Here is a 21,730-nt window from a genome sequence, read left to right as displayed (position 1 = left end):
AATATTCCTCAGTCCTCAAAGATATTAATTGTGTAGCACTACTATTTTTAAGTGAAGAATTAACTTCTATAGTTGTGGTTGTAGCCATTCTCATATTATGACTTTCAGTCCTATCTTGTAGGTTATGTGCATTAACTCCTGTATAATTTCTGGCGCTCTTAGAATTATGTGTAGAATTACTAATTGCCACTATTCTGGCCATTCTAGTATAACCCTTTAATCTCCATTATTTTATGGTCATTTATTTATTTATTTATTATTATAGATAACTACAAAAAAAAAAGGAATTAATAAAACTTTTTATAAATTCTTATATTAAAAAATATAATAAATCCCCTTTTATAAGCGGTAAACTTAGCACACAAAAAGCGCTTGTTTATGAAGGCTTATAATCCTTGTACCCCACGGACTAAGAAAGAGAGGGGGGGATAGAAATTAAGAGTGTAGATTGAGGTATTCAAATAATAGAGTAAACTATACTACAACGTGGCAAAGCCTTATTATAAAAAAAAAAAAAAGCTTGGTATAGTTTTGTACGGTTTATTTTATAACTGATTAGATTGGATATACCTGCAATATACTGGAATATTGGCACAAGGAGAACATCTTCCAAGTGAGATATTAGCTAAACTCTTTTTTGTCAATATATTGAGTATTGAATGGTAACATTATTAGAGGACTCTGGCACTATTTCGTTAATATCTGGAGTATCTGCAATGCAGAATATCTCATCTAAACTGACGTCTGCTTCAGTGTATCTGGCATTACTAGATGAAGATACTGAGGAATTAAAGTTATATGCATTAGAACAACTGAATATGATTGTTGATAATTACTGGTATGAGATTGCTGATTGTATAGGTTTGATTGAGAGCTGTTATGAAGATGAAAGCTTTTCAAACAGGGAATTAGCTGCACTATTGGCATCAAAAGTTTACTTTCATCTAGAAGATTACAATGAAGCTTTAAAATATTTACTTAGCTGCACTAAGTTGTTTGATCCTTCTGAAAATAACCCATATACTCAATGTATGGTTGTAAAGTGTGTTGATGAATTTATAAGAGTTTGTAATGATTCATACAAGAAAACTGAGTCTGTAGATAAAAGTGATAAAGATAAATCAAACTCCAACTCAAACAATCTTTATTATTATAACGAATCAGATAAAGTGGATTTGAGATTAGAGGAGATTTTGTCTGATTTGATAAAGCGTTGTACAGCTAATGGCAATTATATTGATGCTATAGGGATAGCAATAGAAGCTAGAAGATGCGATATTATGAGGAGTATTTTAGATGATGTAGGGAATATATGTGATAGTTTGGTATCTATAGTTGAGTATTTCGTTGAATCAGCTCATATGATTGTAAGCTCAAACAGATTTAGATTGGAATGCTACAATATTCTAATTGAAGCTATTGAAAATTATATTGGTATAAATAAAATTGGATATTATGGTGATATAATCAATGAGAAAATAACTAAAATCAGTGAATTATTACCTCAATATTGTGAATGTTTGTATCATACTGGAAATTCCCAGAAATTGGCATTTATCCTACATAATTTAATTAAAACTAAAGATTATATTTTGATGGGATATTCAATTGCATTTCTTCTTAAGGATTATGGAAATCAATCTCTTATTTTGAGAATATTAGAGGAAATAAAGAAATTATCTAATACAGATAGTTTAAACGAACAAAATCAACCAATAGATGAGAGTATCCATGTTAATTCTAACAATAATACTACGAATAAATCTAACTTTCTAACACTGAAATCGAGTATCCACTCTACACCCTTAAAGAAATTAGAGTATATACTAAGAGGTGATGCCTCAATTAATTTAACTTTACAATTTCTATATTTGAATAATCAACCTGATTTGGGACTTTTGGACTATATAAGAAGTAATTCTGATCAAAGGTCTTCAATTATCCATACTGCTTTAGTTATGTCCCATGCATTGATGCAAGCTGGAACTACTTGTGATGTTTTTTTAAGAAATAATTTGGAATGGCTTGGAAAAGCTACTCATTGGTCAAGATTCTCTACATCTGCTTCATTAGGCGTTATTCATATGGGTCATATAGAAGAATCATTTAAAGTACTATCTACTTGCTTACCTCAAACATCATACTCAGGAGAATCGATATCTGGAAATAATGCGACATCTTCTGGTCCTAGTCATGGAGAGGGGATTTCAGGTTCATCTATTGGGAGAACTTCAAATACATCTAATTCTCATGGAGGCCCATATAGCGAAGGTGGAGCTTATTATGCTCTTGGTTTAATTCATGCCAATCACTTTGATAATAAAATAAAGGAGTATTTATTGAATCAACTTCACAATTGTCAAAGAAATGAAGTATTGCAACATGGATTATGCTTAGGTTTAGGACTACTTTGTATGGGATCATGTGATCCTGAAATATATGACGAATTAAAAAGTATCCTTTATATGGATAATGCTGTTGCAGGTGAGGCAGCTACTTATGCACTAGGAATGGTAATGTTGGGATCTGGATCTTCTAAGGTTATAAGTGACTTGTTATCTTATGCAAAAGATACACAACATGAGAAGATTGTTCGGGCTTGTTCTTTGGCAATGGGACTTGTTATGTATCAGAAGGAGGAAGAGGCAAATGACTTATACTTTCAGTTGAATTCAGATAATGAACATTTTATAAGATATGGAAGCTTGTATGTTCTAGGGTTAGCCTACTGTGGTACTGGGAATGAATTCGCTTTGGAAAAATTATTGCATTCATGTGTTTCAGAATTATCAGATGATAATAGAAGAGCTGCAGTATTTGCTTTAGGTTTAGTTCTATGTAATAGAGCACACAATATACCACAAGTATTTAAATTACTTTGTGATAGCTACAATCCACATGTAAGATACGCCGCTGCTTTGACATTGGGTATGACTTGCTGTGGAACTGGACTACAAAGTGTTCTTTCCATATTAAGAAACATGACAAGTGATACTACAGATTTTGTTAGACAAGCTGCATATATTGGGCTTGGTTTTGTGCTTATGCAACTAAATAATACTTTATGTGATCAAACAAATGCTATTAGGCAACAAATGATTAAAGCTTGTACTGATAAACATGAACATGTAACAACAAGATTTGGTGCAATCTTAGGAGTTGGTTTATTAGATTCAGGAGGAAGGAATGTTGTGGCATCCTTATTCTCACGTACTGGTCATATAAGATCGAAATCTGTCGTTGGACTTACACTTTTTTCGCAATTTTGGTACTGGTTTCCATTAGTACATTGTATATCTTTAGTATACTATCCAACTGCCCTTATTGGAATTACTGAAGATATTAGGATGCCAAAAAATTTCAAAGTTAAATGTAATGCTTCTATTGGAATGTTTGATTATCCAAAACCATTTTCTGTTGCAAAGAGCGAAGATAAGAAAGTTGTCCTCACTGCTGTTTTATCAACTGCAAACAAGAAAAATAAAAAGATTACTACAAATACTGAGACTGAAGTTAATGAAGTCTCTGCAATGACTATTGATGACGAAACTAGAAATGGGAATTCTACTTCTGCAGTGAGTACAACTGCAATGTTAGTGGATATTAATACTGATAATAAGATTGATACAATAAGTGAAGATAAAGATAACACTATGAAAAGTTTAGATGCAGGATTAGTTCATGGTAATACGACTATTTTACAAAATCCATGTAGAGTACTTCCAGCACAAGTTAAGTACATTGAGTACTTACCAGATTCTAGATACGTTCCTATATTCCCGAAACAGATGTCTGGATTTATCCTATTAAGGGATACAAAACCAGATGAACCTGAGGAATTTGCTGAAGTTATTGGTGAGACTAAAGACAATACAACCAAAAATAATACAGAGTCTTTGCAGCAGGAACAAAGTATTGTGGATGAACATGTAGAGTCAACCACTACTGAACAAAGTCCACCTCAGCCATTTGAGTGGCATGGTTAATATTAATGAAGAATCAATTATGTAGGAAATTCACTTTTACTTTATAATGTAATTTTACTTTACTATAGCATATCAACTGTTAGTAGGCCTTTAGTATTTACATTATTTATTGATAAGTCAATTTTCCTTAAATAAAGACTCACTAAGATTTATTATACTGTAAATTTGATTTTAAAATATTTGTTAGTATTTCCAAACGTGTCGCACTTAAAAAAACTCTTGGTGCGTATATGTTGTGGGTCTTTGTGCCTTGATCTTGCACTAAAAATACCGGGGAGTACCGGATATCCCGGTATTTGGTCATATTGATTTATTTTAACGAGCGGGTTCATATCTTTCTAAAAATATATCAAAGTGAAAGCAGATTATATAGTTATCTGAGGCATAAAGTAGAGTAGTTACTATATATAACTATACAAATACCAATATATTTATGCAAACTCAGTGCAGCAAATGCATACATTATCAAAATGATATTGAAGGTCTCCAACAAGAGCTACACAGGCTACGTACATCAAATATAAGAAGTCAAGGGCAGTTAGAGAAGAGATACAAGGAAAAATTAAATTCACTCTCATTAGAGTTATCACTTTTAAAGAATTTATCTAAAGAATATGATAAATACAAGATGGATTCGGAGAATTATACCAGAGAGACGAATGCTGTCCTCATAGAAGCAAGATCAAAATTAGAAATATTACAAAATAAACTTGGAACTCTAGAGTACGAGAATTCTAAATTAACTAGAAGATGTAGTGAATTAGAAGATATCTTATGTATTTTAGAGGAACAAAGAAAATCAAATATTAACACTTTTTTATCTGATCCACTAAGCTACTCTAAGAATAATCCCATCCCAGAGAATTCCAACTATAATAGATTTAATAATGAATTATATACTGAAGATTCTATTGAAAATTCACTTCAATTGAAACGTCAAAAAAAGATTGGCTTACTAAATTTAGATACCTCATCAGATACATCAACAATAGACTCACCAAAATAGCATAGAGATATACAAGCATGGGCTAATTTATTATTTAAAATATATATGATAGATGAAAATATATGAAGTATTCTATGACATAATAAACAATAAAATTTAAGTATCATAATATTCATCAATAATATCAATTAAGTAAATATATATTGCAAATTAGTAACTAAATCTAGAAATATAGTAATTTAAAAATTATTACATACTATTAAGTAAAAGCTTATTAGATTTCTAGGTAAATTCTTAGGTATAAAAACTACAAAGTATACTTAAATACATAGTAATAATCAAACAGAACACCTTATTTACTTGGAAATATAAACTTTTTCCTCTTCTTTTTTTAAAAAATAATAGTTTAATTAAGACAGACTCTAGGAACTATATATGAAAAAAAGAAAATTTGTTACTAGTTATTCTCATTTAGTTTATTGGTATCTAAAATACAAACTCTTATTAATTTAAAAATTCTGTAACATTACAATGAATAAAATATATTAGAATCATTGAATAATATTAGGTTATATAAAAGTTGCATATAAAAACTATAATGAACCAACCAAAATTTATATTTTCACTACCTATGTTTAATTTTTTTATTCAAACTAAATTTGAATACTAATAATTCTTTAATATTTAATGAGATTTCATTTTCCAATAATTAAACTCAAAACAGAATGAAACTGTAAAATTTCTTGTATAAGATAATGATAGTTAATTATTACAAACATTAGGAAGAATAAAGCTATATTATAATGAGTATAAATATAATATTATTAATTAAATATAAAACTAACTTATAATGAAACTAGATCCATTCCTGTATAAATTAAATATAAACAAAAAGTAATATTCATTTTTACTTATGTATTTGCTCTAAAAATATATCTTAATTGTACTATTTTTACTATAAGATATACCTTTGCGGTCCATTTTCAAAGTTTAACGAGAAAAATAAAACAAAAAAAAGCATCCAAGTCCAATGATTACAATTATTATCATCAAGATAAATAAAATAGTCGATTGCCTATACCATGGTGCTTGATTGCTGTAACTACGACCTGGAATAGATGGTAAAGCTTTGTTCATATCTAAACCAAATGTTTCTCCCATTACTTTAACATCAGGAATCTTGAGTTGCTGTGTTTGAAAATTTGGGATACCAAATTCTGCATTGGATAATAGTGGATAGTTAAGAATTCCTTTATTTAATATTCCCGATTCTAACTGAGGTTTCTCCTGAGAATCTGATTGAATTATAATATTTGGTTGGTTAAAATTTTGCTCCTTTATTGTATTTTGCTTCATCAATTGAGATTTCACAGGAATAGGTTTTATTTCCTTTATAACTACTTTACTAGGTTCTATTACTTTTAGTTCTTTTACTTTCACCTCATTTGAAAAACGAGAATTATTAAGTTTATATCCTTTTTCAGTAGCTAAAAATTTCTGTGTCTTAGGTTTAGGTTTTTTAGTGACTACTGGAATTAATCTTTTCCTAAGTTTCGATTTTATCAATTTTGGTTTTGGTTCTTGAATATGTCCAATTAGAGTTGGGATTCTATTAATTACTTGTAGCATTGGAGGAGGTTGTTTGACTATAGTTAATGGTTTAGAAACATATTTAACAGTTTTATTAGGTATTTTGGGAATTGTAAGTTTCTTTATTGCAGGAATAACCTCAACTTTCTTCTTAATAGGTGTAATTACCTTCTTTACTGGTACTGGTATAACTTTTGTCTGCTCTGCTACCTTGTTTCTAATTGGCATTACTTTTTTAGTTAACTGCATTATTTCTGGTCTTGACTGTATAATTTCTTTTTGTTTAGGTATAATTCTTTCTTTACTAGTTAAAATTTTAGGTTTCTTTATCATGGAGTCTTTTACTATTATTTCAGGTTTATTATTAATTGGAGCTTGGAAAAAATTCTGAGTAGGAACTGGATTAATACTTGAAGAAGGAATAATTATTTTATAATTTATAGGACCCATAGAACCTAGAGTGTTGAATGCAGGATTAACTTCTGCAACTGTTGATTGTGATATATTTACTGGTTTATTTATAGTCATTATTGGATTAATAATTGGAAAATTTTCTTTCCCAACATATTTTTCTATTTGTTTAACTTTTTGATCCTGTATATATTGTCTGTTTGTTGCTGTATTCAATTTTATATTAGGATTTGTATTATCTCCCTGATATTCTTTTATTTGTGGACCTTGATAATAGAATTCTGGAATCTCTCTATTCTGTTTTTTAATCAACTCTATAGAGTCAAAATTAGTATCCTCATCTTTGTCATAATTAATATTCATTTTTTTAAATGTTGGACCATTACTAGGTGTTATAGTTACTTCAGTGGAACTGTCAAACATGTCTTCTTGAGACTTTTCTCCAAAATTCTTAGTATCATTCTCTTGAGATTCTTCATCAGATCTATACTCAGATGCAACCTCAAAATTCATTTCTTTAGTTAACTTATTCTCTATATTCTCCTCAACATTAGATTTATTGATAAGTAAGGGAGTTTCGTAATTAAGAGAATTCGATATCTCAGGCTCATTTTTTAAATCTAAAGTATTTATATCTGTATCAGCTGGCTGTATATTTGGCTTAGAACCCATTGTATGTTTTAATAGCTCAAATTTTATATCCTCACTTAAAGATTCATCCTGCAATTTTAGATTAGGTGAATAGGTATTTTTAGCCATTAAACTGAATATTGAATTGTGACTACATATTACGACAATTAAAGTTAAATGTATAAATTTCAAACCTGTCCATTTACTTGTATACATTTCCTTTAAAGCTATAATATACATCACTATCTTTAAAATATTAAAGATCTCGTGAATAGCCCGCCTTAGTAATATCAAATAAAACCTTGACTTAAAGTCTACCTAATAAAACCTAATAGAAACTTAATTCCTTATAGAGAGTTTAAAATAATTTCAAAGTGTCAATATAGCTTACTTTCTAAATTTATACCCCTATTGAGAACATAAGCTAAATAACTTATTTAACAGATATTGAAATTAAAAAAGATAGATTAACGAATAAATAACCCATTTAAAAACTAATAAATGCAATATTTTATGTCTAATTATGAATATAAGTCAATATTTTGAAAAATTTATAAAACACATAAGATAAGTGGTAATAAAATTTTGTACAAAAAAAATCCCATCTACAAACACTCGGTACCACTATTATTAGCGCCAAGTGATGCAAAGTGCAGAATGTTTGGGAATTACTTAGAAGTAAAATTTTTGTTACACTAAACAGTTCAAATGCAGAATTAGATATATTATAATTAGAGAAATACATATATGGAGCTGAACTTAGATTTAGAGAAAAGACGTGATCATTTAGATGATCTTCTAAAGGCATATTATGGAGAATCTGAAGAGGTTGAAAAGTCAGAGGAAAATAACATAAATAATATGAATAAGAAAGAAATAATAGATATTTTAGCAGATATTGACTTTAGAGACAGGAATCTTGACATTAACTCTGTATTTAGTGGAATAGTTAAAACAAGAAATTTGAAAGATCTACTTTATATAGCTAATGAGCTATCTGAAAATATAAGAAAGTATGACACAGATATGCAACTACTTTTATATACAAATTATACAAAATTTATGGATAGTACTAATATTTTGAAATCTTTAGATGGTGATCTATCAAGTATACCTGATTGTGTTTACAAGCTAAATAGTCAAGTTCAACAAGTGAAACAACCAATGGAAATACTTACGAAAGAGCTATTTAATAATTATGAAATGCAAAAGTTAAATAAAATATCGATAATTAGAAAGTGTATAGATATTTTAGATAGCTTGAAATTGATAGGACAACTTTTAGAGGGTTATTACTTAAATGAGGAATATAACAAAATATTATCATTATTCAGAAAGTGGAAAGATGTTCTATTGAACCTTTCAAAAGATTCAAAGATATATTTGAAGATACTAGAGACATGTAATGACTTTTTTGAAAGAGCTATAGTAGCACTTAAAACCCGTCTTATAGGAAAGTGTTTTACCGGGAATAAGTCAATACAAAATGAAAATAATACTGAGAATAATATTGAATGTGAGAAATATTTAGAGGATCCAAGGAATGAAGAAATATTGGATTGCTGTAGAAAAGCAATAGATGCATATATATCACTTGGCGATGAGAAATACATATTTACAGATGATTTGTACAAAAATATAATTTATCAATTTGATTGCCTATCATCTAATATTATCCTAGAGATTCAAAGAAATATATGCAATATTAATGATATAAATGAGAATTTTGAGGATTCAAGCGAAGATATTGAAAAAGTTAATAACCAAACAAGAAATATAATAAATGAAATTGAGAGTATAAATATGGATAAAATAAAAGTTATAGAAGATTGTCAAGTTATTAATAACAATAACAATTATAAATCAAATTATAGCTTGGATGATAATGATATATCAAATAATATTGATAGATCAAGTTTATTTATTATTGGGTGTGAAAATCTTAGCGAGGGAATAATGGAACCCTTAATAGGTATCATAGAAATTTTGTTGAATAAGGGCTTGCTAGATTTAGCTTCAGTTATATTGAAATATTGTCTACAAGAAACAATGACTAATTCAATTCAAGCATTATGTAGTGTAATATTAATTAAAAATAGAAATGATTTGAAAATTGCAATTTCATCTGTAATAGATGGATTTAATTATTTGAAAGAATCTATTGGAAATATAATAAGAACTATAAATGATATACATATTTCTAATATAAATGAATGTATAGAGGAAACACAAAATAAAACTAATAAACAAGAAGAATTGAATTTCAATGATACTTCTAAATATTTAAATAAGCAGAAATTAACTAAACAGATAACAAAAACTTATATTGATTGGTGTAAATATGTAATAAACGAAGTTATATCTACTAGTAGCCATTTATATTTTACTAATAATATTTGGGAAGATTTATTAAATATATCTACTACAGAAGATTTAAAAGATATTAAAAATATATATATAAAAATTAATAGAGAAATTTGTGATAAATCTATAACATTACGACTAAGTATGATTATCACTGAATATGAAACTTTTGGAATTCTTGATACTGATACAACTGAAAACTCTATTTTAAGAATTATAAAAAGAACATATCAAGATATTATAGATAGTTGTATTGGAATAATTTTGAAATCATATATTACATCAATTAATGATACATCAAGGGCTATTCCGAATTTAAATGTTTTAAAAGAAAAAATATTGATTGAACTTGTACATGATAATAATTTAAAATATAATAATTCCAAATCTGTAACAAACAATTGTGAATATAGCCCACCACGGAATTTTAATATAAATAATTTAATATTTGAAAGACAATTAGTATATTTTCTTTCAATTTTATATTTATTTTACTGCATAAGAAAAAATTCTCTTTCAAAAGTAGTTAATTTGTATAATCAAACTATGAAAATATCCATTAATAATGCTAATAAGCATGAGTATTCAGATTTTAATGAAGAAGATAGTACTACCCAAGTTATGACTCTGATGTTCTCTAAATATGAGATTATATTTCTTCATACTTTTGTACTATGGAATATATCAAAGTTAACAAATAAAATCCAAGCAATAGCATTTAATACATCAAGATTAGAAGATATACTTAAAGATACTTTAAAACAATTATCAAATATTATTGTATATACAAGTGCATTTGAAAGTGCGAATAAAAATAGTGAGTTATGTATTAAAAGCAATAATAATAGAAAAAAAATGTTCACTACTGAATTATATATAAATAATAATCAACAAGTACAAATGCTTGGGAAGTGGGCTATATCAAGGCAAATTTTTAAAAATATAGATCTTGATAATACAAAACTTGTAAATAAACATTGCTCATACTGGATTATTTGTATTGTTAATGGATTTCTAATTGAATCTATAAATTACTTAAAAAGTGTAAATATTTTATTTGATATTTCATTAATTCAGGATGAAATTGAATCTTTCTGGGTCTTAATTAAACAGTACTTATCTCATCAAGAAGAATTTACTGTTACTCATGCATTATACAATGAATTTATAAATATGATTAAAGGTGTATCTTCTAACTTATAATATGAAAGTCCATATTTCTATATTTAAATATTTATTTACTTAACTTAAGTATTTGAAACATTGTTAATTTGTTATCTATTTTTATATATTCTTATATTATTATTTATATATTAGTAATCCATCAAAATACTTTCTAATTGCAATATAATTCATTAATTTTCAAAACCTTGAATACTTGAAAATAAATCAAAATAATAAGCTTCATATGTATCAGCATCACTTACAATATTATACCAATTATGTAGTATTTTTATAATATCTTTTAATATAGTCATTTCTGCTTCTCTAACTTTTATAACAGGTAATTCAAGAGTCGTCCTATGTCCAAAGTGATCAATTACTTTTAAAGCAGAAGATCTCAATTTATCTATTTTCTGTTGTATTATTGATATACCAATTGTTGCTGCATCAACTTCACATTTCTGAGTAGAAGGTTTTCCTAATAAATTTTGCCCATTATTTAATAATATTTCACTAGGTATCTTTGATCTAATTAAAGCAATAATTTTTAAACAATGTATAAAATCATTTAATAATGGGATATTCTGTTCAATTTGATAATAATGTGTATAATTTAAAGAACAATTAAAATCATGTAATATTTGTAAACTTTTCTGTAAATTTTCATCATCAGAAAGTAGGTTTAAAGGGTATACTACAGGCATGACCATTCTATGAGGTGGTAATAACCAAAATCCACGATTTACATATATTTCTGCATCTGTCATACCTTTAAAATCTTCAAAAACTATTTCTTCACCTTTCTGTATATTTCCTAACGTATAAATTGAAATCCCTTTAATAATCTTATTATCCTCTTCTTTATCTATTTCTATCCTTATTGAAGATACTTTATTTACTTTTCTAATAAATAAAGTAGGTGGTATAAAAGCAAGACTATTTTCTATACTTAATGAATATGTCCGTATAATCATATAAGCCCACTGAACATCTGCTTGTGTTATTGGTGCCCTACTAGAATGGTCAGCTGTTAAAGGTAATCCAAGTTCACGTTTTATTTGTATTGAATATATATATGATGTTGCAGAATTACAATGTTTTTCAGCATCTGCATAAATTCCTTGCATTGTTGTACCATAAGATGCAACATCAAAATCTGTCTTTGACATTGAAAATAATCCATTTTCAGTATACCAATCTGTAGGTGGTAATATTCTAATGATATTATAAAGTGGAGATTCAGTTCCTATCTTCTTATGTTTTAATAATAATACCATTAATCCGACAATATCACTAATTTTACCTCTTTCAATATCTGCTTTAATTCTTTTTTGTAATGAATTTATATTACTTCTACTATATAAAATACTTTCAAAATTTATTTCATATATTTTACTTCTTGAAGATAAAAATCTATTACTAATTACTCCAATTCCATTACTCATCTGTACTAAAGAGATACTTTTACTATCTAACTTATTAAAATGTTCGAAAGTACTTCTTAATATTTCAAAATTTATATTTTCACCATCTGTTTTTGTTGATTGTGTTGAAAAAAAGAGAGTATTAAAAAAGAATATTCCATAATATCGTAATATCATATCAATAACTATTAATATAGTAATAATTATGAACAATATCTTTAATAAACCATTTTTTGATATCAATTTTGAAGAATAATATGAATATTTATATCTAGATGATTGTAAACGCTGGTATGATCTTAACAAAGGAACAGTCTTACTTCTTTTATGTACCCTATATCTTGCATCACAATCTATATATTTAGAATTAATTATATTTAATCCTGATTCCATAAAGAAATTTCCTATAAGACAAATTAATATTCACGATACTATTATAGCGCATTTTGGCGCTAAAATGGTATCAAATTATTCACTCTTACTATTACATGCAAAAAAAAAAATGCATGCATGTATTCATTTATATTGAATAGATATTATCATAAAGATTACCATTATTCATTATTACGATAGAGTCTAAAATTCTAAGGCCAAAACTTTTTTATAATTTTCATATTCATATACATACATATTTTTTTCAAAGTAAAAAATATAAAAATTTATTGAATTTTTTTTTATATAAAATTATAATAAAAAAAAAGGAATTATGCAAGACTTAATATCTTCATTTGAAGTACGCAAGGTAAAATTTAAAGATTATAAAGAAGTTTTTAATTTAATGAAAGGTGTAACACGTTGTACATCATATCTTACAGAAGAAGAAGTCAGAGAAAAATTAAAAGTATCTTCATTTCATCCATATTGTATATTAGATACTGAAAATGATAAAATAATAGCTTATGCTAGTTTATACATATTACCTCATCTAGGCCGACCTGATGATGCAAGATTGGAGCATTTAATAGTAAGTAGTGAATATAGAAATAGAGGAATTGGAACTTTTTTATGCAAGCATATTATAGATGAAGCAAAAAATAAATTTAAATGCAGTCGTTTAGATCTTACTGTTGAATGTGAAATTGCTAAAGCCTTGTATACAAATTTAGGATTTGAATTTATGGATACAAAAGTAATGAGACAATATTTTATACCACCAACAAAAGAATTAATATAATAAATTTAATGGAAATTTTTATTTTACTGAAATCCTTATACAAAATTATTTAAGTATTTTATTAGCTATTAAATTATTACTTTTATATCTTAAGAATTCAAATGTTTTTTTTTTTTGAGAAAAAAAAACCACAAACCACATTATCTTATTTATCATTATAATGAAAATCTTCTAAATAACAAACTCAATATCTATATATTATTATTTTTGTTAAGTATATCTATTAAATAAAAAAATAATAGTCAAATATTGCTATCAATTAATTTACATAATTATTCATATTAGAAGTTATGATTATTAAAAGTCTAGTCAATATTAATTGAAAATTATCTTTTAAATAAAATTACTGAAAAATACCAAATCACTTTAAAAAAATATATTATTATATACAAAACTGATTACTATTATATTGAGTTTATAATTACTTAATTCTCATATGCAAATTATTTAATATAAAGTTGGAATTATTGTGAACTTTTGTTATTCTTTAGAAAATCATATATATCAGAATTTTTGACTATAAACACAAAATTATATACTGAGGATTTAATATAATCATAGATATTAAAGAAAGTATATATAATTATGGATCCGTTTCTTAGTAATTATTCAGAACTAGTATTTTAACAATTAGATATTATATAGATACTATAATTTATATATTCATTATTTAAATATTATCAAAAAGATATTCATAGGGTTAAAATAAAATAAAAATTGATTTTCTTTGACTAATTATATTATAGAAAGTTAATATAATAGTTTATAAAATCAAAAATCATATATAACCAAAAAAAAATAAAATTCAATATTTAAAATATGATAGATCATCTTCATCTTTTAATTAAATATTCTGACTTTTGAATATATTCTATCAACTTTTAACTGTTTAAATTGTTTCTAATTTTAATTGAAATGTTTTATCTTTTAATATATATTCTCTTAGTATCTCTTTTAACTGTTTAAGTTGTTTCCATTTCTTAATTAAATATTTTAGTTTCCTCATTCAAATCATTTAAATTTCTTTTTCTCGTTATTCAAAAAATTTGGTTTGATTTCCTTAATAATGATTTTCCTATAATTCCCGATAAAATGAAGATTAACAAAATTCTTTTTTATATTCGGTATCATAATTATGAAGCATTTTTAAATTGTCACATTTTTTTTTTAATTTGAATTTTCTATTTAACCCATATAACTCTTCATTATTTAAATTTTTAGATTATAAAACAGTTACTTTTTATTCCTTTTATCATCACATTATTTCAGATAATCTAAATCCCAATATTACAAAAAATTAGATCTAATATAACTATTGATATAATGATAATTTCAGTATACACTATTTTCACTAGAAATTATAATATTGATCACAATTCTCTTTAGACCATTTTTTTTTTTTTGTGGTACTAATTATAGTTTGTTATCTGTTTAAGTTTTAATTACATAAATTAAAATCGGTTTATTTCATCTTTAGTAATAGTGACAGTAGTATTATGAGTTCCTGACTTGATGCAGTTAATTCTGATTAGCTTGGCTCTTGAATATCACTACTACCAGTAACTATATCTTCTAATTCTACAACCGGATTCATAGTTTCTGGTATTCCTGGGAAAGTAATTTATATACTCGCTAATATAAGCATCTATTTTTTTCAATTCATCATTATCCAAGTTTCTTCTATACTTTTGACGTCTTGTTTAATCATACATTACACATATATTACTACTAGCTCCTAAGAGGCCATATCTTTCACATTCAGTACAACATATTTACCCCATTCTTAATTTGTATTCTTCAAGAAAGGCTAACCTAGATTTCAGTTTTCTTTAATTAAACTTAAATTCCTAAGAATTCTTGGAATATAAGTTTCTTTGATCCAAATGGTAAATTTATTCTTATTTCTGATAACTTTTCAAGTTCTATACTGTTTATACATGCATATATTTTATTCCACTTCTTTAAAATATGTTATTCTTAAATAATAATTCATAATTAATAGTAGTATATGTATTTCTCACTTTTAATTCAGAATATTTGACTTATAGTTCTACTAATTCTTGTAGTAGTTCTTCAAACTCTCGTTTTGTACATGATGTATGATATCTTTTAGTCAAAATAGCTTTTTTTAATTTACTTACCTTCAGATTAATAAAAGATATATATTCCATATCCTTTAAAATATCTAAATTATCATTATATTCAATATTTAATATTTGAAATGTGCTATAAATTAATATAAATGTTGATAACCATTTAGATAATTTGTGTACTATTAATAAGAACATTCCTAAATTTTAGGTATCTTACGAATTAATCAAATTAATAATGAAATTGTACTAATATTTAAAAAAAGTCCGATTTATAATTAAATGCAACTAAATGCAATTAAATTGGATGATATTTAATAAAAGATATTCAAATTATTCCAATGAGTGTAATTTATCTATGTGTCCGTATATTCGAATATAAATGGGTGCAATATTTCATGGAGATACATAAACATGGATCAAAATGTTACCAAAATAAAATACCACACAAATTCTTATTATTTATAAAGTAAATATATCTTGTAATCACTTAAAACATTAATAATCAAGTAATATTAAAATTTTTTATAAATTTTATTGAATATTAATAAAAATTGTCGACTCTATTTATAATAAAGTTGTCTCTTCTCATTTAACAATGAGCCCCAGTAAATAAATTCTTATTGTATTATAAAGATTATGAGAGACTTATTATAAGTACAAAGAACTAATATACTTATTTATAGGCTATATTTGTATAGTATTATACTAAGGTGGTAAATACTGCATGTGTACATATTTGTATCTACATAATTAGGTAATGACATGAAGACATTTTATTAGATCAAAATTTTGGTCTTTATTAACTTTTTATTAATATACATTTAATAAAATAATTGTATAATATAATGACATAATGTATTTATTAGTTATAGTAAAATCCTTTTATTTAGATTTTTAATATAAGTCGCTAATGTAAATTTTTAACTTATAATTCTTAATACTAATTAATTTTATAATTGACTATTCATATATCAAATATTTAGAGTATTTTACTACTATTATTTGTTTAATTTTATTTAAGAAATAAATAAATATCTCAAAATAAAAATGGAAGTTATTTTATATTAAAACTTTTCATTATAAAATTAAGATTTATTTATAAGACCTGTTTCAGATATTTATTTATTTGTCTTAAGTATCTTGAAAAAAAAAGAAAAAAAAATCCTCTAATAAAATATTTAATGACATATTAATGAACAAAATAGTTAAAAATATATTCTAAAAAGCAAAATTGAGTACTTATATAGAATTAATATAAGAATGAATAGTTTAAGAATATTATTGTCAAATCTAATAAACTATCACGCTATAAGCGCTTTAGTAGCTTCCATAATATTTGAATTTTAAAACTTTATTGAATATTGAATATTAGTTAATAAAATAAAATTGATATATCCTGATATTTTAACTATAAAGAGAGTCTTATTATATTAGAAAGAATTATAATATTTGCTTATAAAGATGGTTTCTTTAGATTTATTGAAAATCTTTGTAATAATGTTAATGTCGGCATATTTATATATATATACATTACCAAATCTTATATATTTACGAGATTCTAAAGATAAGACCTTAGAAAATAATGAATTCATGAACAATGAAGAATCAATTGATTTGAAAGAAGTAAATTCAAGTAGAATTGAGGATAAGTATTTTATAAAATTTTATGGAGATTCATCTAAATATCGTTTTTTAACTTTAAAAAATAATTTGAAGGTTTATCTTATATCAAATAAAGAATTTAAAACTAGTGAGGTATCTTTAGGAGTTTATTTAGAAAATGTATCAAGACTTGAACATATACCAGGATTATCATATTTATTATCACAAGTAATATTTATTGAATATACTTCTAAATCTAAGTTCCTAACTTTTTTATTAAAGAATAATAGTAAAATGAATTCTTTTTCTCGTTCTAAACATACAAGATTTGAATTTAAAATTAATTCAGGGAGTTTAATTATATCACTTGAAATATTTTCCAGTTATTTAATGAAAGCCAAATTTACTGAATCATCAATTCTCAATATACTTAATGATACAAGATATTTTATAAAAGTAGAGGATCAAGTAGATTTTGAGGTTTTACAACTACTTTATAATATTATATATGATGATATAAATAAGAAAATAAGTCAATTTCCCATTAATGATATAAGTAGAGTTAACTTAATGTTTGCTGGTACTGATGTTTATATTGAGTTGTTAAAATTTTATTATACTTATTATAAGGCAGATTTAATGACAATATGTATTACATCAGATAAAGATTTGGATGAACTTGAATTTCATGTTGATAGAATATTTTCAAGGATTCCAAGTAAAATAAATGAATTATCTGATAATCTTTTGATTGGATATCCAAGTTTAGATCCTAATGAATATTCACTTACTTTAAATAATTATAAGTATAAAATTGATTATCTAATTGGCAAGATTATTCAACTAACTCCTATAAAATCAAAATTAAATATGTTAACTTTAGTATTTCCAATTCCAAACAATTTACCTGATAATCAATATAGTTCATTAAAACTAATAGTTTTTTTATTAACACAATCAGGTCAAAAAAAATTTTCTAAAAAGATGAAATTAAAATATAATGTTTTGAATATTGTCGCAAAATTTTTTTATGGTAGAGGTGAAAATAATTATTTTATATTAAAGGTATCTTTAGATTCTAAATCCAGAATATTGAAGATAATAGAATCTTTTTTTTCTACAATAGAAATGATAAAAAGTATGAAGATTAATGATATAGATATGAAACAAATAAGATCTCAAAGAATATTAAATAGTATTGAATATTTTCGGAATAGAGAATTTCGTGGACTTTCAGCTAAAGTTGTTTATTCTTCTATCAATAACAATATTCCCCAAAATCATATAATGAAATATGTATTGTTAACTGATATGAGTCAATTATATATTAAAGAAGTAACAAAATATATTTCACCTGAAAATATGATCTTAATATTAACTAGATCTATAATAAATTCTATTCCAATTAATGCATTATTAGAAAGAGGAATAAATCAAGAATATAATGAATATTTCAATAATAAATTAGAAAATTTGAATATGGAACTCAATAATCATAGATATTTTAGAAAATTAAATGATTTTATTCGATATTATATAGATGATATTCCATTAGATATAATCTTAAATTTAAAAAATATAACAGAAGATTATGCAAAGAATTTAGGAATTGATTTAATGAATCTTAATAAAATAAGGTATCCTGTTGATTTAAATATACATACAAAATATGTGGCTAAACAAGATTATCCTGAAAGTTTATATAATATTTTAGTATCAAATTTAAATAATTCAAGTAATGTTCTTATTGATAAACAACATATTTCGAAATTTTCAAAAACAATATATTATTTACCAGGTAAACCAAATGAACTTTTTTTAAATATACGAGTAAGTTTAACAATAAAATATGTACCAGTAGACATTATTAAAAATATACTTGAAACTGTTAATATATATAAATTAATTACAATATCTTATATAATACAAAATATATTTATTGATTGTACTAATTCACTGTATAAAGAAAATATAAGATATAATAATTATAAAACATTATATGATTTAAGTAATATTGACTTTGGTATTACTATTCATATAAAGAATTATGCATCAATATTTCCAATAATATACAAAGAATTATGTAAAAGTTTATTAAGGATATTTAATTTTATCAGAGAATGTGATTTAAATACTTATAAAGAAAAATTTGAATTAGTGATATATAATTTAAAGACTATCTATAATAATGATTTAGCATCCCAAAATATTTTTGAATTTTTCAATATTGAGACCCTTGATACTAAATCATTAATATCTGAAGTTAGAATATTAAGGAAATATGATATTTTAAAATTTACTAAATTATTAATAAAATATGGAGTTTTGGAGGGTCTAATTATTGGTAATTGTAACCCATTACAAATAAATTCATATCTAAATGATTTTTGGAATTTTCTTCATCTTAATCAAAATTTTAATATTAATCTGGATCGTGATATTAATTTATATTATCAGGTTTTTCCTAAAAATAATACTATTACTTCTAGGATTCAAGAATCCTTGAATATGATATATCTACCTGATTCATATAAAAAGTGCTATTATTTTATTAGAAGTAAGTCTAAAACAATTACAAATGAATTTATTTTTCAAATTCATAGTGGACATTATAAATCTAATAAAAGTGCATTCAATAAACTTATAATTAATCTTATTAATAAAAGAGCATTTACAAAGATATTTAAAGGTCAGATCTCTTTGAGGTTATCTATATACTTAGATATACTTTCATCTTCATTAGAAACATTTAATATTGTAGTCTATTCAAGCTTTAATACACTTGTATCTATTTTAAAATTTATGAATCAATTTATCCAAGTTATATTTTCAACTAATTCTCCAGTCATTTCTTTAAAAGAATTTGAAAAAGCTAAAAAAAGAACTGTCAGACTTTTAGAAAGTAATAGAACTACTAATGAATTAATGGATTTGTATTATCCAAAAATTATTAATAATGTATATCCATTAGATTGGTTACAATTAGAAATTGTTTATTTAAAGAATCTAACATTTGAGGAGTTTGTTAAGGAATGGGAAGAATTTATCAATTTACCTCAATTTATACTTGCAGTACATAGAGATAATTCATACAAAACAAAATTAGATACTATATCCAAATTGAAACCATTTGAATTTAGACAACTAAATTCTATTGATGAACTTCTAACTAATTATAATCTTAATAAATAATGAAATTTTAATAAGTAATTCAAATTTCCTTATAGATAATAAAGAAGCAAAAATATCTTGAAAAATTTCTAAATTTCATCGGAAAATTAAAAAAAAATTATTTATATATTAATTATTAAAAGTTACAACATTAATATCTACTGTTATCTGTTTTTAAAAAGCTTATACATGAATGATCAAAATATTGTAGATATAAAGTGAAATGTAAATTTTTTATATTATTTAGTCAAATTATATTTAGTATTATGATTATAATTAAATATAAATTTATTAATTATTCCCCTTTTTTTTTTCTTTTTAATAACTCTAATTTACATACTACATACTAAGCTATTATATAAAACTTTTTTATTAAAGAAAAAAAAAAATCGTTATTTTACTAATTATTATCAGTTATCTAGAGAAGTATGATATTCTATAGATATTTTATATAAGTGTATATATATATTAAATAAAATTTAGAATATAGGTATTCAGTTTCAATTTAGCTTATTTAAAATAAAAATTTATTAATAATAGGATTTATATTATATAAGGGAATATTCTAGGTATTATCACAAAATACACTAGTTATAATGTAAAATATAAAGTTATTTAATAAATACAAATGCAAATTTTCAATAAATTCAAAAATTTTATATTAAATTATTTCTGTAATAACAATAGTAGAAGAATAGCTCGTTCAAGTTAACATAAACTTAATTGACAATTATTAACACTTTTAAAATTATCTATATATAATTTAATTAGAGTAGTTTTAATTAAAATAATAAATACAGTAAATTTATTAAAATAAATTGAATCTTAATAATATTTACTGAAGAGACTATTAAAATAAAGGTACTAATAATATTATTACGAAGTATTTTTATTAAATTCTTTTTTTCTTTATAATAGAATTATTTAAGCTATTATATTTATGTTTAGTGCTTAAATCTGGGTTTAGTTGGATTTCTATAATCTAATTAGGTATATTCTTGTAAAAAGTGAATTTTTAGATACAATGATGCCAAAAATTATTAGCGCCTTATATTAACACTAGTTTCACATTTGTAGTATTAACTAAAAGTAGAAAAAATATCGCGCCATTCACGCGTTAATATTAAAATAAATTATTTTAGAATAATTACCATATATTACTAAATATAAAAAGT

General features: G+C 24.3%; 8 protein-coding genes across 8 annotated transcripts in view; 5 read left to right on the top strand and 3 right to left on the bottom strand.

The window, feature by feature from the left end:
- Positions 1 to 202, bottom strand: part of cand_019300 (protein phosphatase inhibitor) — a gene marked incomplete at both ends in the record, with an annotated part of 465 nt that extends 263 nt beyond the window's left edge. The window contains one exon of the mRNA XM_067212161.1: positions 1 to 202. This exon is cut by the window's left edge and continues 263 nt beyond it. Within this exon, the coding sequence (XP_067067110.1) occupies positions 1 to 202 (202 nt within the window).
- A 457-nt stretch (positions 203 to 659) lies between these two features.
- On the top strand, positions 660 to 3,986 carry cand_019310 (proteasome cyclosome repeat family protein; the record flags this gene model as incomplete). The annotated part of the gene is made up of 1 exon (XM_067212162.1): positions 660 to 3,986. The coding sequence occupies one exon, from the start codon at positions 660 to 662 to the stop codon at positions 3,984 to 3,986; it is 3,327 nt and encodes a 1,108-aa protein (XP_067067111.1).
- A 433-nt stretch (positions 3,987 to 4,419) lies between these two features.
- On the top strand, positions 4,420 to 4,992 carry cand_019320 (uncharacterized protein; the record flags this gene model as incomplete). The annotated part of the gene is made up of 1 exon (XM_067212163.1): positions 4,420 to 4,992. One exon carries the CDS (start codon positions 4,420 to 4,422, stop codon positions 4,990 to 4,992), a length of 573 nt encoding a protein of 190 aa, XP_067067112.1.
- Positions 4,993 to 5,922: 930 nt separating this feature from the next.
- cand_019330 (uncharacterized protein) lies at positions 5,923 to 7,779 on the bottom strand (the record flags this gene model as incomplete). The annotated part of the gene is made up of 1 exon (XM_067212164.1): positions 5,923 to 7,779. One exon carries the CDS (start codon positions 7,777 to 7,779, stop codon positions 5,923 to 5,925), a length of 1,857 nt encoding a protein of 618 aa, XP_067067113.1.
- Positions 7,780 to 8,310: 531 nt separating this feature from the next.
- Positions 8,311 to 11,130, top strand: cand_019340 (uncharacterized protein; the record flags this gene model as incomplete). Its single annotated transcript, XM_067212165.1, has 1 exon — positions 8,311 to 11,130. One exon carries the CDS (start codon positions 8,311 to 8,313, stop codon positions 11,128 to 11,130), a length of 2,820 nt encoding a protein of 939 aa, XP_067067114.1.
- Positions 11,131 to 11,282: 152 nt separating this feature from the next.
- Positions 11,283 to 12,908, bottom strand: cand_019350 (uncharacterized protein; the record flags this gene model as incomplete). Its single annotated transcript, XM_067212166.1, has 1 exon — positions 11,283 to 12,908. One exon carries the CDS (start codon positions 12,906 to 12,908, stop codon positions 11,283 to 11,285), a length of 1,626 nt encoding a protein of 541 aa, XP_067067115.1.
- A 313-nt stretch (positions 12,909 to 13,221) lies between these two features.
- cand_019360 (GNAT family protein) lies at positions 13,222 to 13,689 on the top strand (the record flags this gene model as incomplete). The annotated part of the gene is made up of 1 exon (XM_067212167.1): positions 13,222 to 13,689. One exon carries the CDS (start codon positions 13,222 to 13,224, stop codon positions 13,687 to 13,689), a length of 468 nt encoding a protein of 155 aa, XP_067067116.1.
- A 3,590-nt stretch (positions 13,690 to 17,279) lies between these two features.
- On the top strand, positions 17,280 to 20,576 carry cand_003510 (peptidase M16 inactive domain-containing protein; the record flags this gene model as incomplete). The annotated part of the gene is made up of 1 exon (XM_067210597.1): positions 17,280 to 20,576. The coding sequence occupies one exon, from the start codon at positions 17,280 to 17,282 to the stop codon at positions 20,574 to 20,576; it is 3,297 nt and encodes a 1,098-aa protein (XP_067067101.1).
- Positions 20,577 to 21,730: the final 1,154 nt, after the last annotated feature.

Source organism: Cryptosporidium andersoni (genome assembly GCF_001865355.1).
Source record: "Cryptosporidium andersoni isolate 30847 chromosome Unknown contig_11, whole genome shotgun sequence".
Classification (NCBI taxonomy): domain Eukaryota; phylum Apicomplexa; class Conoidasida; order Eucoccidiorida; family Cryptosporidiidae; genus Cryptosporidium; species Cryptosporidium andersoni.
Note: the sequence above shows the minus strand (reverse complement) of the source record. Positions and strands in the feature narration are given on the sequence as shown.